The sequence below is a fragment of the Kogia breviceps genome, chromosome 1 (genome assembly GCF_026419965.1).
Source record: "Kogia breviceps isolate mKogBre1 chromosome 1, mKogBre1 haplotype 1, whole genome shotgun sequence".
NCBI lineage: Eukaryota > Metazoa > Chordata > Mammalia > Artiodactyla > Physeteridae > Kogia > Kogia breviceps.
Genome location: NC_081310.1, coordinates 180,745,474 through 180,761,211, shown reverse-complemented (window position 1 = coordinate 180,761,211; position 15,738 = coordinate 180,745,474). Strand labels below are relative to the sequence as shown.

At 53.3% G+C, this 15,738-nt stretch overlaps 1 protein-coding gene across 3 annotated transcripts; it reads left to right on the top strand.

Annotated features, from left to right (window-relative positions):
• Nucleotides 1-1,279: 1,279 nt before the first annotated feature.
• On the top strand, nt 1,280-13,661 carry THEMIS2 (thymocyte selection associated family member 2). Of its 3 annotated transcripts, none has more exons than XM_059036132.2 (6): nt 1,280-1,569; nt 3,810-3,950; nt 6,593-7,003; nt 8,643-9,706; nt 12,098-12,254; nt 12,690-13,661. In XM_059036132.2, exons 1-6 carry the CDS (start codon nt 1,476-1,478, stop codon nt 12,740-12,742), a joined length of 1,920 nt encoding a protein of 639 aa, XP_058892115.1. In that variant the 5' UTR covers nt 1,280-1,475; the 3' UTR covers nt 12,743-13,661. The 3 variants fall into 3 exon arrangements, with proteins under 3 accessions (XP_058892115.1, XP_066872355.1, XP_066872262.1); XM_067016254.1 differs by having other exon boundaries at nt 1,364-1,569; nt 8,643-9,682; XM_067016161.1 differs by lacking the exon at nt 12,690-13,661 and having other exon boundaries at nt 1,410-1,569; nt 12,098-12,334.
• Nucleotides 13,662-15,738: the final 2,077 nt, after the last annotated feature.

Here is a 15,738-nt window from a genome sequence, read left to right as displayed (position 1 = left end):
CACCACACACACACCCAGGCAGAATAAAGAGTAGGAAGAAACACAGCAAAATGTTCGTTATATTTGGGAAAAGAATGTCCTCTTTCTATTTGTCAAATGTCTTTAATTAGGGTTTATTCTTTTTATTTTAAACTTTTTTTTTTTTTTTTTTTTTTTTTTTTGCGGTACGCGGGCCTCTCACTGCTGTGGCCTCTCCCGTTGCGGAGCACAGGCTCCGGACGTGCAGGCTCAGCGGCCACGGCTCACGGGCCCAGCCGCTCCGCGGCATGTGGGATCTTCCCGGACCGGGGCACGAACCCGCATTCCCTGCATCGGCAGGCGGATTCTCAACCACTGCGCCACCAGGGAAGCCCTATTTTAAACTTTTGTTATTATTTCTGGTTAGAAGTCTTCTGTTATTTTATAGTGACAAAAAATGAAATAAAGCATTTTGTACAATATCTATATCATCTCATTTAATCCTCACGATCAGTTTAGAAAAGATTCTTTCTTCCATTTTACAGATGAGGAAACTAAAACCCAACATCAAAGTGATTTGCCTAAAATTATATAACAAGCCAGAGGAGGAGCTGGGACTTGAACCTCTGTCTGACTCCTGAGGCACAGGGAGATGGAAAATCCTTATCGCCTCTGGGGTCAGGAGAAGTGGTTGGTCTCTCTCCTAAGCAGATTTCTCTTTAGCCCAAGGAAGAATTTTTAAGTAGAATTGCGTCCTGGAAAGGTAATAAGCGGCAGAGGACCATGGAGTGTCCCGGAGAGGGATTCGGGAGACCTCATGCTCTATTCTCCTCCTCAGACCCAAAGGGCAGGCTGTGTCCCACCTGTGAGACTCAGAACTACACCAGGAGGGCCGTGTTTCCTCGTTCGGAGAGGACTGGGGGGATAACGAGGATGGGTGGGAGTCGGGGGTTTCTCCATCTTCAATCTCGTCCTCCCGCCACTATGGGGCACCTCACTGATGACTGGGCACGTAAGGACTAGCTTTTTTTTTTTTTTGCGGTTCACGGGCCTCTCACTGTTGTGGCCTCTCGCGTTGCGGGGCACAGGCTCCGGACGCGCAGGCTCAGCGGCCATGGCTCACGGGCCCAGCCGCTCCGCGGCATGTGGGATCTTCCCGGACCGGGACACGAACCCGTGTTCCCTGCATCAGCAGGCGGATTCTCAACCACTGCGCCACCAGGGAAGCCCAGGACTAGCTTTTATTTACTCAGAGCCTCCCAGATGTCTGGTCCTGGTCTTGACCTTCTAAATCGTGCCACCAATGTGAGAGGTGGGTACTGCAACCCCTTTGTGGAGACAAGGGAACTGAGGCCGGGAGAGAGCGGTGGCGCGTCCCAGAACGCGGCGTCGCATCCCCAACGCCGCTGGGCGGGGCGCTCCAGCCACCCCCGCCCCGCTGGGCCACCCGGGCGGGGCTGCCGCGCTCGGCTGCCGCGCTCGGCCATTCAGTACGCGCCCAGCGAGCCGCGCGAACCATGGAGCCCGTGTCGCTGCAGGACTTCGTGTGCGCCCTGGACCCCGCCTCCCTCCCGCGTGTGCTGCGGGTCTGCTCGGGTGTCTACTTCCAGGGTGAGTGAAGGGCCGAGACCCCTCCGACCCCGGCCCCGCGGCGGACCGGTTCTCCCTGCTAGGGCGTTAGAAACCCGGGACACTGCGCCCTGGGTTCGAATCCCGACGCTGCCGCTACCCAAGCTGAGTAATTTGGGGCCACACTCCAACTTCTCCGGCTCACGGCTTTTGCTTCCGTGGAATGCGGGATCGCTGACTGCCCCAAAGGATGGTGATGGAAAGTCCATGAGCTCAGATACTCAAGTGGGTGGAACCGAGCCAAGCTGGGGCGGAACGGCGTTGCGCATTGCATGAGGTCCGACCGTGCGGGGTCGCGGCATTCAGGCGCTTACGACGCCGGGCTATTGCTTGATTCTGAAGAGACAAGGTCAGCCTTCCCCTCCGTATGCCCTCCCACTCCTCCCCCTGGACGCCTATCTACACGTCCTTCCTTCAGTCCCCCCATCCCGCCTTTGCCCTCTCCTTGGCACTGGGCCGTACTTGATCCGATCAACTCTTCAGTTCTCAACTAAAACGACTCCTCCTCCGGGAAGCCTTCCTGGCTCCTTGCACACCCGCACATCTGCCCACATGGCCGCAGCCCGCCTGGTTCACAGGGATGGTACACAGCTGGGGCTTAGTAGTCATTGCCTGAAAGAGTGAGAGGGAGGGACTGATAGGCAGTGAGGGGAGAGGCGGCGGCTCTGAGGGTGAGGGAGGACCTGCGGGCGACTGAGTGGGAAAGGTGGAGGGGGAGGAGAGGGGGAAGTGAAAGTCTGGGTGGGGTGCAGGAGGCTCCTTCCTTAGAGAGCAAACTATGTCTGAGTGCCCTGCCTCATCCTGTTCCCTCCATCCACTCCCTTGCTCTGCCACAGCAGCTTCTAGAAAAGTGTTCTGAGGCCCCAAGTGGGGTTCCTAGATCAAGGGTGAGACACATGGAGGGCCCCACAGGGGGCAGGACGGGCCACCACACCATGGGGTCTCTCCAGGCCCACTTGGGAAACGGAGGGATCTGGGTTCAAATCCCGCTCTCTCTGGGGGCTTCCTGCAGGCATCTGTGCTCTGTTTGCCCTCCCCCTGACACCCCCTTCCACTGTGTGTCACAATACTGGCGTTTCCTCATTATGCTCCCCCTGGGGGGTGGGGGGGGGGAGCGGGAGTGGTGGAAGTGAGGGTAAGAGAAGAACCTGACATGATGAGAGTGTGGGAGTTGGGTGAAGTGGAGGGGGGCAGATGGTGATACTGATGGGGCAGATGGCTGTGGTCACCGCGTGGTTAGGAGCCTCAGTTTGGAGGCAGATGTCCTGGGCTGGGTCCCAGTTCTGCCTCCTATTACCTGATAATCTCGGGCGGCCCATTCACCCTTGCCAAGGCTCGGTTTCCGTATTTAGGAAGGAGAAACTGTCCTTCCCTCCAGGGGCAGTCATGAGTCTTAAGTGCCATGGCACATCTGCAGTGCCGAGCACAGCGCCGGGCATATAGTTAAGTGCTCAGCACCAGGGCTGCCCTTGTTACCAGCCCCGAGCGTCTGTAGACAGAAGTGTGTGTTTTATGAGCCTGTGTGTATTTTCCTGGGGATAAGGGGTGGGATTTTCATCAGTTTCTCAGGGCTGTTGTAAAGGACCCTGCCGGGGCTGCCCTGGGGGTGGAGTAGAGTCAGGTGGCCTGGAGGCTTGCCCACCTGCACTGTCTGTCCCTCATCAGCAAGATGGGTCGCTATGTGTGAGAGATCTTTACTGAGCACCTTCCATGCTCTGGACCCTGCTATAGCCCTTCAAACCTTGTAAGTCAGGGCCCAGACCCGCCTACTGGGCCCACCCTGTCAGCAGCCCGCCATCCCCTCCTGTGCTTCCCTTAACAGCAAGTCATCTAAAGAAGAAAGCGCCAGTGTGGGTGTTTGGCTTTGTGTGATCTCGGGGCAGTCACTGAACCTCCCTGGGCCTGATTGTGTAGCTAATCAGGGAACTGGGATTTACTGGGTTGTTCACTCATTCATGACTTACACACACTTCGAGGCTGGGCCTGTGCCGGCTGAGATGGGATCAGTCCTGCCCCGTGAGCTGAGTTCAGGAGGCAAGGGGATGTGAGCACAGAGGGGTACAGGCAGTGCTAAAAGGCAGAGCGGCATCAGGGAAGGGCATTCCAGGCACCGGAACAACGTGTGCAAAGGTGTGGCCGAGCAGTGCCTGGGGGGAACAGGGCACAGGCCGCCCAGCGCTTGGCCTTTGCTGAATGGGTGAAAACTGACTCTGTCTCCGCAGGCTCCATCTACGAGATCTCTGGGAATGAGTGCTCCCTCTCCACAGGAGACCTGATCAAGGTCACCTGTGTTCGCCTCCAGAAGGTGGTCTGCGAGAACCCGGGGACGGGCCAGACCATGGAGCTCGCTCCCAACTTCCAGGGTAAGGCAGGCGCCTCTATCTCCCTGAGTGCCCTGGAACCCTCCAGGCACGCGCTCGGGCACACGTGACCCCAGCGCAAACTCCCACCCCTCTGGGTTGGCACACACTGCTCTCACATCCACCACTACCCAATGTCCTCTGAGTGCTCTGACGGTGCCCTGAGCTGGCGTGGCTGCGTCCTCCCCGTGTCCATCTCTGATTACATCTGCCTCTTGGCTGGGCCTTTTTTTGTTTCATGTCTTTGTCCACATGCCAGTTTACGTATTCGCTCCCACATGCACTCACCAAACATTTATTGACACTTGGCTGTGTGGCAGGCCTCGTGCTGGGGGCTGGGGTGTGGCGTTCAGGATGAAGCAGGTGCAGCCCTCTCCGGCGGGGAGTTTCCAGGCTGGCAGTGAGGAGGACAACAGCTCAAGTAGGCACCAGTTTGGAGAGGGCTCCGGGCAGGAGTGGCCTGCCTCAGAGGTCTGTGCAGGCTTCCTGGAGGAGGTGGCACCTCAGCTGGAGGAAGGATCCCAGCTAGAGGGGGTAGCATGAGCACACTGGTGCTCCAGAAACCCCCCGTAGCGCAGTCATTGCAGGAGGCGTGTAGTGTGGTGGGCCATGGGCCTGGACGCTGAAGCCAGCAGCCTGGATGGGAATCCCACCTCTGCCGGCCACTAGGTGTGGCCGTAGTTAGTTCCCGTGACCGCTCTGAGCCTCAGCTTCCTCTTCTGTAATGGGGCAGTCAGCCTTGATGTGACAATTAAATGAGTTGCCATGTATGATGCACTTAGAACAGGGCTGGGCTCAGAGCAGGCACCCTCTGCGGACTTGTTCTCAGTATGGTTTCCTGTGATCGCTGAAGGGGAGCAGTGAGGGCATGGGTCCCAGGTGAGGGGCAAGTGGTGGGGAGGTGAGCGCGAGCCAGACCGCAGTGGGGCGGGGGGAGCTTGTGTGGGGCACGGACACATTTCGTTCTTCTTCTTTTTTTTTTTTTAATGCTTTTTAAATTAAATTAAATTTTTTAATAAATTTACTGATTTAATTTTTGGCTGTGTTGGGTCTTCGTTGCTGCGCGTGGGCTTTTCTCTGGTTGCGGCCAGCGGGGGCTACTCTTCGTTGCGGTGCACGTGCTTCTCACTGCGGTGGCTTCTCTTGCTGCGGAGCACGGGCTCTAGGCACATGGGTTTCAGTAGTTGCGGCACGCAGGCTCAGTAGTTGTGGCTCGTGGGCTCTAGAGCACAGGCTCGGTAGTTGTGGCGCATGAGCTTAGTTGCTCCGTGGCATGTGGGATCTTCCCAGACCAGGGATCGAACCCGTGTCCCCTGCGTTGGCAGGCAGATTCTTAAGTACTGCGCCACCAGGGAAGTCCCCACATTTCGGTCTTTATTTTGAAAGTATTAAGTAGCCAAAGAGCTTTTAAATAGGGAAGTGATGTGTTTTGCTCTGTATTTTGAGGGTTTTTAATAAGTTTGAAATAATTTCAATTTTACAGAAGACTTGCTAGAACTCCTGTATACTTTTTATCCAGATTCACCAGTTAAGCATGTTGTTACATTTGCTTTCCCTCTCTGTGTATATTATATATACATATACACACACACATATATACATATGAACATATTACTATATATGTGTGTGTATATATATCTTTTTTCTGAACCATCTGAGAGATATAGACATGATGCCCCATTACATCTGAATATTACTCCCAATATTTAGCGTATCTCCTAAAAAACAAGGACATTCACTCACAAAACTGTAGTTCCTCATTAAACTCAGGAAGTTTAATATTGATACAATACTACTGTCTAACCCACAGTCTGTATTCAGATTTCACCAGCCGCCCTACTAATGTCCTTGATAGCCAGGTGTTTGCCTTGATCCAGAATCTAGTCCCAGATTGCACGTGACATTCAGTTGGGCTCCTTTAGTCTCCTTCAGGCTGGAATAGTTCCTCAGCCTTCCTTTTTTTTTTTTTCTTCCTTTGTTTTGATATCAACATTTTTGAAGAGTCCAGATCAGTACGTTTGCAGAATGTCCCTCAGACCGACTTTGTGTGGTGCTTCCTTGAATAGATTTGTGTTGAGGGTTTTGGGCAGGAAGACCCTGGAGGTGATATTATGTCCAGACATGGGGTATTTTAGGCCAGTCTGATGGCAGAAGAATGGACAGGGCAGGGGGAGGGGTAGAGGGGTGGTCAGAGGTCATTCGGCCAGTAGCTCCCAGGTTTCTAGTTTGGGAGGGACTGTGGCACTCACCCACCCAGAATGGGGTGGTAGGTGCTGCTGTGTTGGGAACGGGGCAGTGGTGAGGTATCTGGAGACAAAGATGGCAAAGTGAGAGGCAGGTGGGGTCGGGAGGTAGGAAAATGTGGCAGTGTGTCTGTTCTGTCTCTGGTGACCATCCCTCTGTGTCCGTGCCTGTGTCCGAAGGAACTGTCCCCACCTCTGCCCTCACTGTCCATTTGCAATGGTCACTTGCTGCCTGCCGTCCCTCAGCCCTGCAGCCTGGATATCCAAATGCTGGCCCACCCTTGGCCCCTGTCCTCGGGGGATTCTGGCTGGTTCTCTGCAGCCAGACCTGGGCATGGGATATGCGGCCCTGGGCCCGGCAAAGGTCTGCCCCACCCTGACACCCCCTGCTGTGCCCCACAGGCAACTTCAGCCCCCTCACTGGCCCCCAGAGCTATGGAACCCTGGAGGAGCTGGTCTCTGCTGCAACCCAGAGCTCCAAGCAGCTGCCCATCTGCTTCATGTCGACCCACAGAATCACCACCAAGGCCAGAGTGGTGCCTCAGGAGGAGCCCCTCAAGCTTGAGGCTGTGGAAATGCACCATGGGACCTGCTGTGCCCGCTGTGTGCTGGGCACCGGGGCCCAGCGGGTCCTTCTGCACCTGCCCCTGTCCCAGAAGGGGCCCTTCTGGGAACTGGAGCCTGGGCCCCCTCGGACTCTGCACCAGGTGCTGCAGGACCCGGCCCTGAGGGACACCATCCTCACCTGCCCCGCCCTCCCCTGGCACTCCCTGACCCTGACGCCCCAGTATGAGGTCGAAGCCATCATGCACTGTGAGTTCCCTGGGCAGGTGGGTGGGCCCGGGGACGGGAGGGCCAGAGGGGGCCCTGGGGAGCTGCTCTGATGGGAAGATGCCCCCCATCCCCGTGGATAGTCCAGGGATTCCAGGTGGTTTACCTGGTATATACAACGTAACCGAATAAAGAGTCCCCAATAGTGGAAGTTAGGTGCAAAAGGAGATAGGAAAACGGGTAACTTGAGTGAGGTCCCACGTACTTTATAAAGTTTGGCAAAAGTTGGGCTGTGAGGTTGCCCGCAGCTAGGACAAAGAAACATAGTGTTAGAAAGTGCAGCGTTGACCATTTGCTCAGGAGAAATGTATTTTCCTGTCGCTGGGGAGAGCAGGATTGTTCGTGATGGGCCTCCTGTCTGGGAGGGTACTGTCTGGCTGAATCTCCCAGCTGTTTCATAGGTTACTTCTTAGGACAGGCTGGTGGCTGCACACAGAGGGTTGGTGAAACAGAGGCAGAACCTGGCCAGGTCTGGCAGGTCGGAGGCCAAGCTGGAGCAGAGGTAGAAGAATGGATGTATGTGTAGAGGTCCCCAGGGCACCGCCATTCTTCAACCTCCACTCAGCCTTGGCCTCTTGACTGGCCAGGTGCTGCCCCTGCCTCACCAACCCTGCTCTGGATGCTGCCAGCAGCCTGACTGAGGACCATCCTAAGAAACAACCTATGCTTTGGTTACTAGTTTTTGTAAAAATAACGAGTTGGCTGCCCTGGAGAATGAGGCAGCTCAGGTAATTTATAAAGCATTCTGAAGAAAAATACAACAGTATAATGAACCCGCCCCGCATGTGCCCATCTCCCAGCTTCAGCCAATTATCAGCTCATCTGGCACAGAGCAAAAGTCCCAACCATGTGACCTGAGGGAAGTCACCCCCACTCCTCGGAGCCTCAGTGTTCTCATCTGCAAAACAGGGAGAACATTCCGTTCTGTCTTCCGCGTGGTGCGGCTCAAACAATACAGTGGGTGGGCCAGTTTTCCTCCGACTCTTACAGAGTTTATGCACCAGGCGCCATCAATGCCAGGACAGGAGGAGGTTATCCAAAGTCATGTGGTCAGTGTTTTTCTTGATTTGGTTCTATCTATTTAAATCCAGAAAGGATTTGGAAAGACAGCTTATAAAATTACATTCAAAATTCAGTTAAAATTTTAAGAGTGAACTGATTGGATATTCAGTGATATTAAGGAATTATCAAATTATTACTATTTCAATGTGATCATAGCCTAGTGGTTATTATTTTTGAAATTTTAATTACCCCTTCTTTTAGCAATACACATTGAAATAGTCACAGATGGCAAGATGTGATTACTCTGATTCCAAATAATCCAGTGGAGGGGGAATGGATAGATGAGGGTATAAAGGAAAGAAAATGGGCCATGGGTTAAATGTTGAAGCTGGGTGACAGGTACATTGGGGTCCACTATACTATTCTACTTCTAGAAATATTTTAAAAACTTTTTATAGTAACTTTTTAAAAAGAGGTTGAAGGAAAGAGTGGCCAAGGAATCTGGTACAAGAGGAAAACGCTGGTAGGAAAGAAAAGATGAAGACAGCAAAGAGGTCAGCAGGCTCGGACCTCTGAGGGGTGGAGGGTGCGCGCCTGAGCTGACCTCTCCCCTCCACAGTGCGCAGGACCATCGTCAAGATCCCCTCCACCCTGGAGGTTGACGTGGAGGATATCACCGCCTCCTCTCAGCACATCCACTTCATACAACCGCTGCTGCTGAGCGAGGCCCTGGCCCGGGGAGGCCCCTTCCCCCTGCCCACAGAGATCCTGGAAGTTCCGGAGGGGCCCCCCATCTTCCTCAGCCCGTGGCTGAGCTCCTTACAGAAGGGCCAGAGGCTCTGCATCTACGGCCTGGCCTCGCCACCCTGGCGGTTCCTGGCCTCAACCAAGGGCCGGAAAGCGCCCAGACACTTCATGATCTCTGGGGCCTACCAGGGCAAGCTGCGGCGGCGGCCGAGAGAGTTCTCCACGGCCTACGACCTCCTGGGTGCTCTCCAGCCAGGCCAGCCACTCCGGGTAGTGGCCACAAAGGACTGTGAAGGAGACGGGTTGGAGAACCCTGGGTTAATGTCCCTGGCCATGGGAGACAGGCTGGAGGTGTTGGGGTCTGGCCAGGCCCTTGGGGTCCAAGAGAGGGACATGGATGTCCTGGTGTGTCAGCGGCTGAGTGACCAGCCCGGGCAGGACGGGGAGGATGAAGAGGCAGAAGACCAAGGACAGATTCTGCTGCCCCTCCACCTCTCTGGCGGCTTCGTGGAGGAGATGGGCGACGGCCGGCGCTACAGCCTGCAGGATCTGACTGCCCAGTTCTCACTGCCCTGTGACGTCAAGGTGGTGGCCAAGGACGCCAGCCACCCTGCTGACCCTCTGCCCTCCTTCCTGGGCCTGCGGCTGGAGAAGAAGATCATGGAACCCTTCTTGGTGGTCAGCCTGGACTCCAACCCCGAGATGTGCTTCGAGGTCCCTCCCCGGTGGCTGGACCTGACTGTCGTGGAAGCCGAGGGGCAGCCAAGCCAGCCGGCTGGGCCCCTCCCCGTAGTCCCAGTGGAGGAGCTGACAGAGGCCTTCTATTATCACCTTCGGAAGTCACCGGCCTTTGAGGGTCAAGCTCCCCCGCCCAGGCCTCCGAAAAGTAAGGGCCTCAGCGGGCAGAAGCAGGTCAGCAAGGCGAAAGGCGTCAAGGTACCAACAGAACCCAAGTGGGCAGGGAGGGGCCACCTGTGGGGATCATTGGGGTCCTGCGTCTCTTCTTTGTCTGTCTGGCACCACGCGTCTCTTACAGCTGTACAGAATGTGCAGTTTGTTTATTTTTGAATTTTATTTTTTTATACGGCAGGTTCTTATTAGTTACCTATTTTATACACATTAGTGTATATATGTCAACCCCGATCTCCCAGTTCATCCCACCGCCGCCACTACCCACCCACCCCCACTTCCCCCCCTTGGGGTCCGTATGCTTGTTCTCTACATCTGTCTCTATTTCCAGAACGTGCAGTTTATAAACGTGCACGCTTTGTACCTATTCGATCCTGACCATCCTGACATTGGTGTGATCCTCCATATTTTACAGTCGAGAAAATGAGGTCTCAGTGACTGTGAGACTCGCTCAAAGTCACACAGTTTATAAATGGGGGGGCCTGAACTGGAGCGGAAGCATTGTGACTCCAAGTTCACGGTGCTTTACCTCTCTCTCTGCTACCGCTGCTGTCACTCCCTAGCTCAAGCTACAGCATTTTTCACCTAAACTCTTTCAGCAGCCTCTTCAACCCCTCCCCACGGCTGTCAGAACGACCTCCCACATCCTTCCCTGGTCACTATGGGGCCTCAGCCTCACCTTCTGAAACCTTCCGTGGCTCCCCATTGCTGGGGGTAATGCGAACCCCTTAACATGGTATCCAGGGTCTTTCACTGCTGACTTCAGTCTCACCTTCCCAGGCCCACCTCCCACCACTGCTCAGCAGCTCCAACCACAGAGGAACTCCTGACGCTCTCGGTATGCCAGGATTCCCGCCTCAGCACTTCACACACGCCAGGCCTTCTGCCACGAACGTTCTTCCTCCTTTCAGGCTCACGGGCAAGGCTCAGCTCACATTTCCTCCAAGGCGGTGACAGTTCTCCCTCTTCTGTAGTCACACTGCACGCTGTACCTAGCTTGGAGGTGGGAGGCCATGTAGTTTTAATTAGTTGTGCTTGGTCTCTGGCTAGAACAAGAGTCCTGTGGGGCAGGGACCTCCCACTCCAAGGCAGGCAGAGAAAGTGCCAGTGAGTCCGAACTGAACCAAACTGAATCACAGCAAGCGGGCAAAGAACCTCAGAGTCAGAAACACGAAGTTCACATCCCTGTTTCCTCACTCTGTGGGCTGTACTTTCCTCTCTGGGCGTGTTTCCGCACCAGTGAGCCTGGGATAACATCACTAACTCTCAGTGCTGTTTTGTTAGCCTCTACTCGTGGGGCGCTTACCCTGGGGTGGCCCCTTACACGTACGTACTGCCCCATCCAGCTCTCACGGTGTCCCATGGGCACTGATAGCCATGCTCTGCTGAGAATGGGGGGCATGGTGGGGTGGGGGGAGTGATCTACATAAAAAGCACTTTGTAAACTGTAACAAGCATACTGCTTTGGGATGTGCAGAGACTTGGATTTCGTACTGTGTGGGGAGGCAGTGGGAAGGCAGTGGAAGTTTAAAAAGATGAACCCTGAGCAATCTCGGCCCCAGAAGGGGCTCGTGTCTGTGGGGCAGTGGGTAGGGTAGTCGTTTTCTGACAGAACCAAAAATAGACTGGGACATCTGAAACACAGGCCTTGTGACAGTGCTGGAAAGAATATGGTACAAAGAGTTGAGACCTCCGTCCCAGCCTCGGTTCCTGATGGCTCCTCTGGGGCGGCTCCTGCGTGTTGCCCTAGAACCGGCAATTTCCCTCCCTGGGAATCTATTCTCCGCTGCTCATCAGGGAGCCGTACTGTTTGCTTTTGAAAGCATGCCGTGGTGGGAAGAGGAGCGGCTTTACAGGTCACAGACATGGACATGGTTCTGCGTCCGAAGCCTGGCCCAGCCGGGGATGCCCTGTGTGAGGCTTGACGGGGCACACTCTTCCTGAGCCTGGTTCCTCCCGTGTAAACTGGGAACCCAAACAGCTCCTCAGAGAGTCACCTGAGGACGAATGAACAGGTCCGCACACAGCTTCTGGCACATGGTAGGATTTCAATAAAAGTCCTCTTCCTTCTGGGACTCCTCTCAGCTCTGCAACCTGTTTGTCCTGAGGCTTTGTGACTACTTTTTTCTCCTTCAGCAAAAGATTTGGAGGACAATGACCAAATCCCTGTGTAAAAACACACGGACACCCTGTCTCTAGCTCCCAACCCTATCATCTCTCACCCTGGCCCCTTTCTCCCCTGCCAAAGAACAGTTCAAGTGCTTGTAGTAAAAACACCTGGGGTCCTGAGAAGCCATCCACTGAAAAGGAAGTTCAGAGGGGAGCAGAGGAAGTGACATTTGAAGGAAATTGCATTTCAGGTACCCTCTTACCCCATGTCTTGGGATCTTGCTAACTTCTGCTTTTTCTCCCACTTAGTCTTCTGAAGCCTTCGAATTGCAGGAACCATCTCTGCTGCCTAAACCCAAGAGGAAGACCTTGCAAAAGGTCACCGAGGACAGCTGCAGTTTATACAGTGAGATTCCTGGTCACAAGACGGGTCTCAGGCCTACTAAGCCCATCACTCAGGATTCAGGTGAGTCTGTCAGCCCCTGCTCACCCCTGTCTTTCCTTCTCCTCTCCCCCACGCCATTCTGCTGCTGCTTTTGCCTCTGACGGTGCTGGCCCTCCCCTCAGCAGGGCCTTGCCCACGAGTGGCCCTTCCACAGTCCCAGTTGGATGGACAGGCCGATATGAGATGGGCTTAGGCTGAAGGGTCCCTACTGTCCTTCTCCCAGTGGCTCCAGGGCCCTGGCAAGGAAAATGAGTTCACCCCCCAACTACCCTCCCCAAGGCCCACAGGAGAATGTTTGCGAAGTGTTCAGACACAACAAACTGTGGTTTCTGGGCTAGCAAGGAAGGACCTTAGAGCATCCAGACCAAGCCCTCGCCTGTTCAAGGGAGGAAAGTACCCTAAAGAGTGGAAGGAACCTAAGGCCAAAGGTCCTCACTGACTTGGATTCTTTTGCAGATGATGAACATGATTACGAAGAAATGCTTGAGCAGTTTCCGAAAACCCTCTAGGTGCTGGAGGAACCTTACTTCCTAACTGCTGCTTCTCAGGGAACCCGAGATATCAGCCAACTATTACAAGCCTTTAGAGGACCTTGGACAAGGTCTCTCAGAAATCAGAGTGTGGACAAAGAGTGGCCGGGTGGGGACTAACTGGACATAGGATAGACCCTGCACCAGCTTCCCTCTGGCTTCTCTGGGCCCAGCACCTTGCATTTGGCTCCTTCAGCCTCGGAGCTTTGGTATCAAGTAGCCAGCTGGGTTCTACTCAGTCCTGCACCCCAACACCGGCTGTCCCACTGGTTAGTGCAGAAAGGAATCCAAGAGACTGCCCACCTTGGTGACGGCAGCACAGTGCCTTCTGCCTCTTGATAAAAGGGGACTCATTCCGGATCACACACTGCAGCACTGAGAGCCTTTTGTAATGTTGGCCGCCCCTGCTCCACTCTCTCCTCCCTCTCCCCGTCCCCCACCCGGTCTCTGAGCCCCTGAGGGACCAGGACTGTCTTCCTCATCTCTGCAGCACCCGGCACATGACAACTGTAGGTGACTATCCAAGATTATTTCACTTTAAAACCACAGAATAAAAATGAGCTTCCGGAAAAATGATAAGAGATGATCACTTATTAAGTTCTGTCTGTGTACCAGACCCTTTACAAACCCTGTCTAAATCAACTCTCTGGGGTAGACAAGGCCTGGTTTTAAAGATCGGGAAACAAGCTAGTCTAGTGTGCTTCAGCGGGCAGGCTAGGCCTGGGCCTGGGTCAGGAGCCTTGCTCACCACCTACAAGTGATTTTAGCCTCTCTAAGCTTCAGTTTCTTCACATGCAAAATGAAACTAAGTTATCTACCTCAAAAGATTGTTTTAAGGATCGATTGAGATAACATCAGTAGAGCATTTAGCATAGTGCCTGGCTCGTAATAAACATTCAATAAACATGTTAGTATCATTACTGTTGACCAAGATCTGAGAGCTGTACCTGTCTCTAAAACCAACACCCCTTTCACATGCTTACACCGTCTCCTAGTCATGGAATTCATCCCAGTGTTTATACTATGTTCCTGGGCTGTGGAGACAGAGCCAGTATAACGAGATAAGAGAAGAAATACAAGCCTGTGTCTATGCAGAGAATAAGTCAGTTTCCAGGGTCAGTTAAGGCCTGTTCAGTAAGGTTAAGACCACAGGCCTCACTTCCTAGAAGTAGCGGGACTTTGGTTTCTTGGGCTAATGCAGTCACGGAATTAAGCACCATGGTCAGCGGAGGACAGGGGAGAGACAAAAAGATGGAAGGAGTGTCCAGTGGAGGCGGGAGCCGAAAGAGGGTCAAATTCCCACCGCTGGATTCGAGGCACTACACCTGAGTGTGTCCTTCCTTTGCCTCCTAACATCCCTCTGACTCTCTGGACCCATGTACTTCCCAGGCAGCCACACTCCAGCAGGGCACTCTGCAGGTGACCACTGAGCGGTGACTACGTGCTGCTGGGCCAGTCCCCAGTATCTAGCACCCATGCTCACCTCCACACCAGTCCCCACTCCCTCCTCCACAGACGCAATCTCTACCACACAGGAGGACCCTGAGGAAGAGAGAACTCTGGGAAAAGCAATAAGCAAGGGACAGAAAGTTCCTCCTTGGCACCGAACCCCTAGGGATCAGGACCCCATGCAAATGTCAACAGTTTCACTTTCATGTTTGCAGTTAACCTTGGTGCCAAATTCAGCAAGATCACACAAGGGGGGCAGAGGAGAGGGCCACCAGTTCCCACAAAAGGGGATTTCTGAGTGGCCAAATGTTGCCATGAGAAAGGCAGCAATTTCATAGCAGGGAAAGCTAGGCTTAAAAGGAAAACATGTTCGAAAACCACAACTGTGAATGTCTTACTAGGGCAGTGAGGGTAGGAAGGGAATGGACCAAAGGCAGATACCACCCTCAGGGTGCTTTTGTCTTCTTTACATCTGGAATAAACCGCTGGGTGGTGGGGAGGGAATTATAATGGGGCTAGAGATTCCCCCAAGCAGTGGTCTCCAAAGTGAGCACACAAGATGATTGACTGGGAAACAGAATTACAGTTGACCCCCCACACGGTCAAAAAATCCACATACAACTTTACAGTTGGCCCTCCGCACCTGCAGATTCAACCAACTGCAGATCGTGTAGTATGTGTTTATTGGAAAAACTCTGCATATAAGTGGACCTGCACAGCTCAAACCGTGATGTTCAAGGGTCAACTGTATTGGTACATCCTTTCATATTTATTTTTAATATCCTTTTTCATTTCTTATTTTGAGTGGTTTATAATATATATAACAAACTAATATAGTAACATGTCAATAACTGCTAAATAAATGAATATAACCTGGGGATGCATGCTCAAAAATTTATCAAGAGTTGAATTTCCCTCAACAGCATTTTAAAAAACAAATCTATTAATTCACATCGGACACTAATTCATATTGGCTTTTCTCTAGTTAAATCTAATAAAGTACCACGATTTCCTAAGGAGCCTCATCTCCCACCTGTACACCTAAAGAGGTCTTCCTGAGACTAGGCCGGACTCATGGCTTGGCTGTGACGCTGGGGATTTCTGAGACCTTGGCTCACAGTGCTGTTCCTGCTGCCTCAACAATGTACCAAGAGAACACTGTATACCTGACATCCCAGGTGACCACAAATATCCAAAATGCAAGTTCCCCTGGCTTGAGCAGGCAGAAGCTCTACAGAGGCTGGCGTTTCACTCTGCTGTGGAGTGGGCTACCTCTGCTCAGCCCCACGGGCCTCCATAGTGCTCAGAATCCACAGGGCTCCTGTGAGACCGTGTCAATGCCAAGGTGGGGAATTCAGTATCCCTGAGTAGCTACTCTGTGTTATTGGGAATGCTGAATCAGCAAGTCCTGGGATGCCAATCTCTATTTTGCTTAATATAAAGCATCTGACCAATGGGTTGACACAGTAGGTATTCAATAAACACTCGCTGAATTAATGAGTAAGTAGTTTTTGATTGCTAAATCA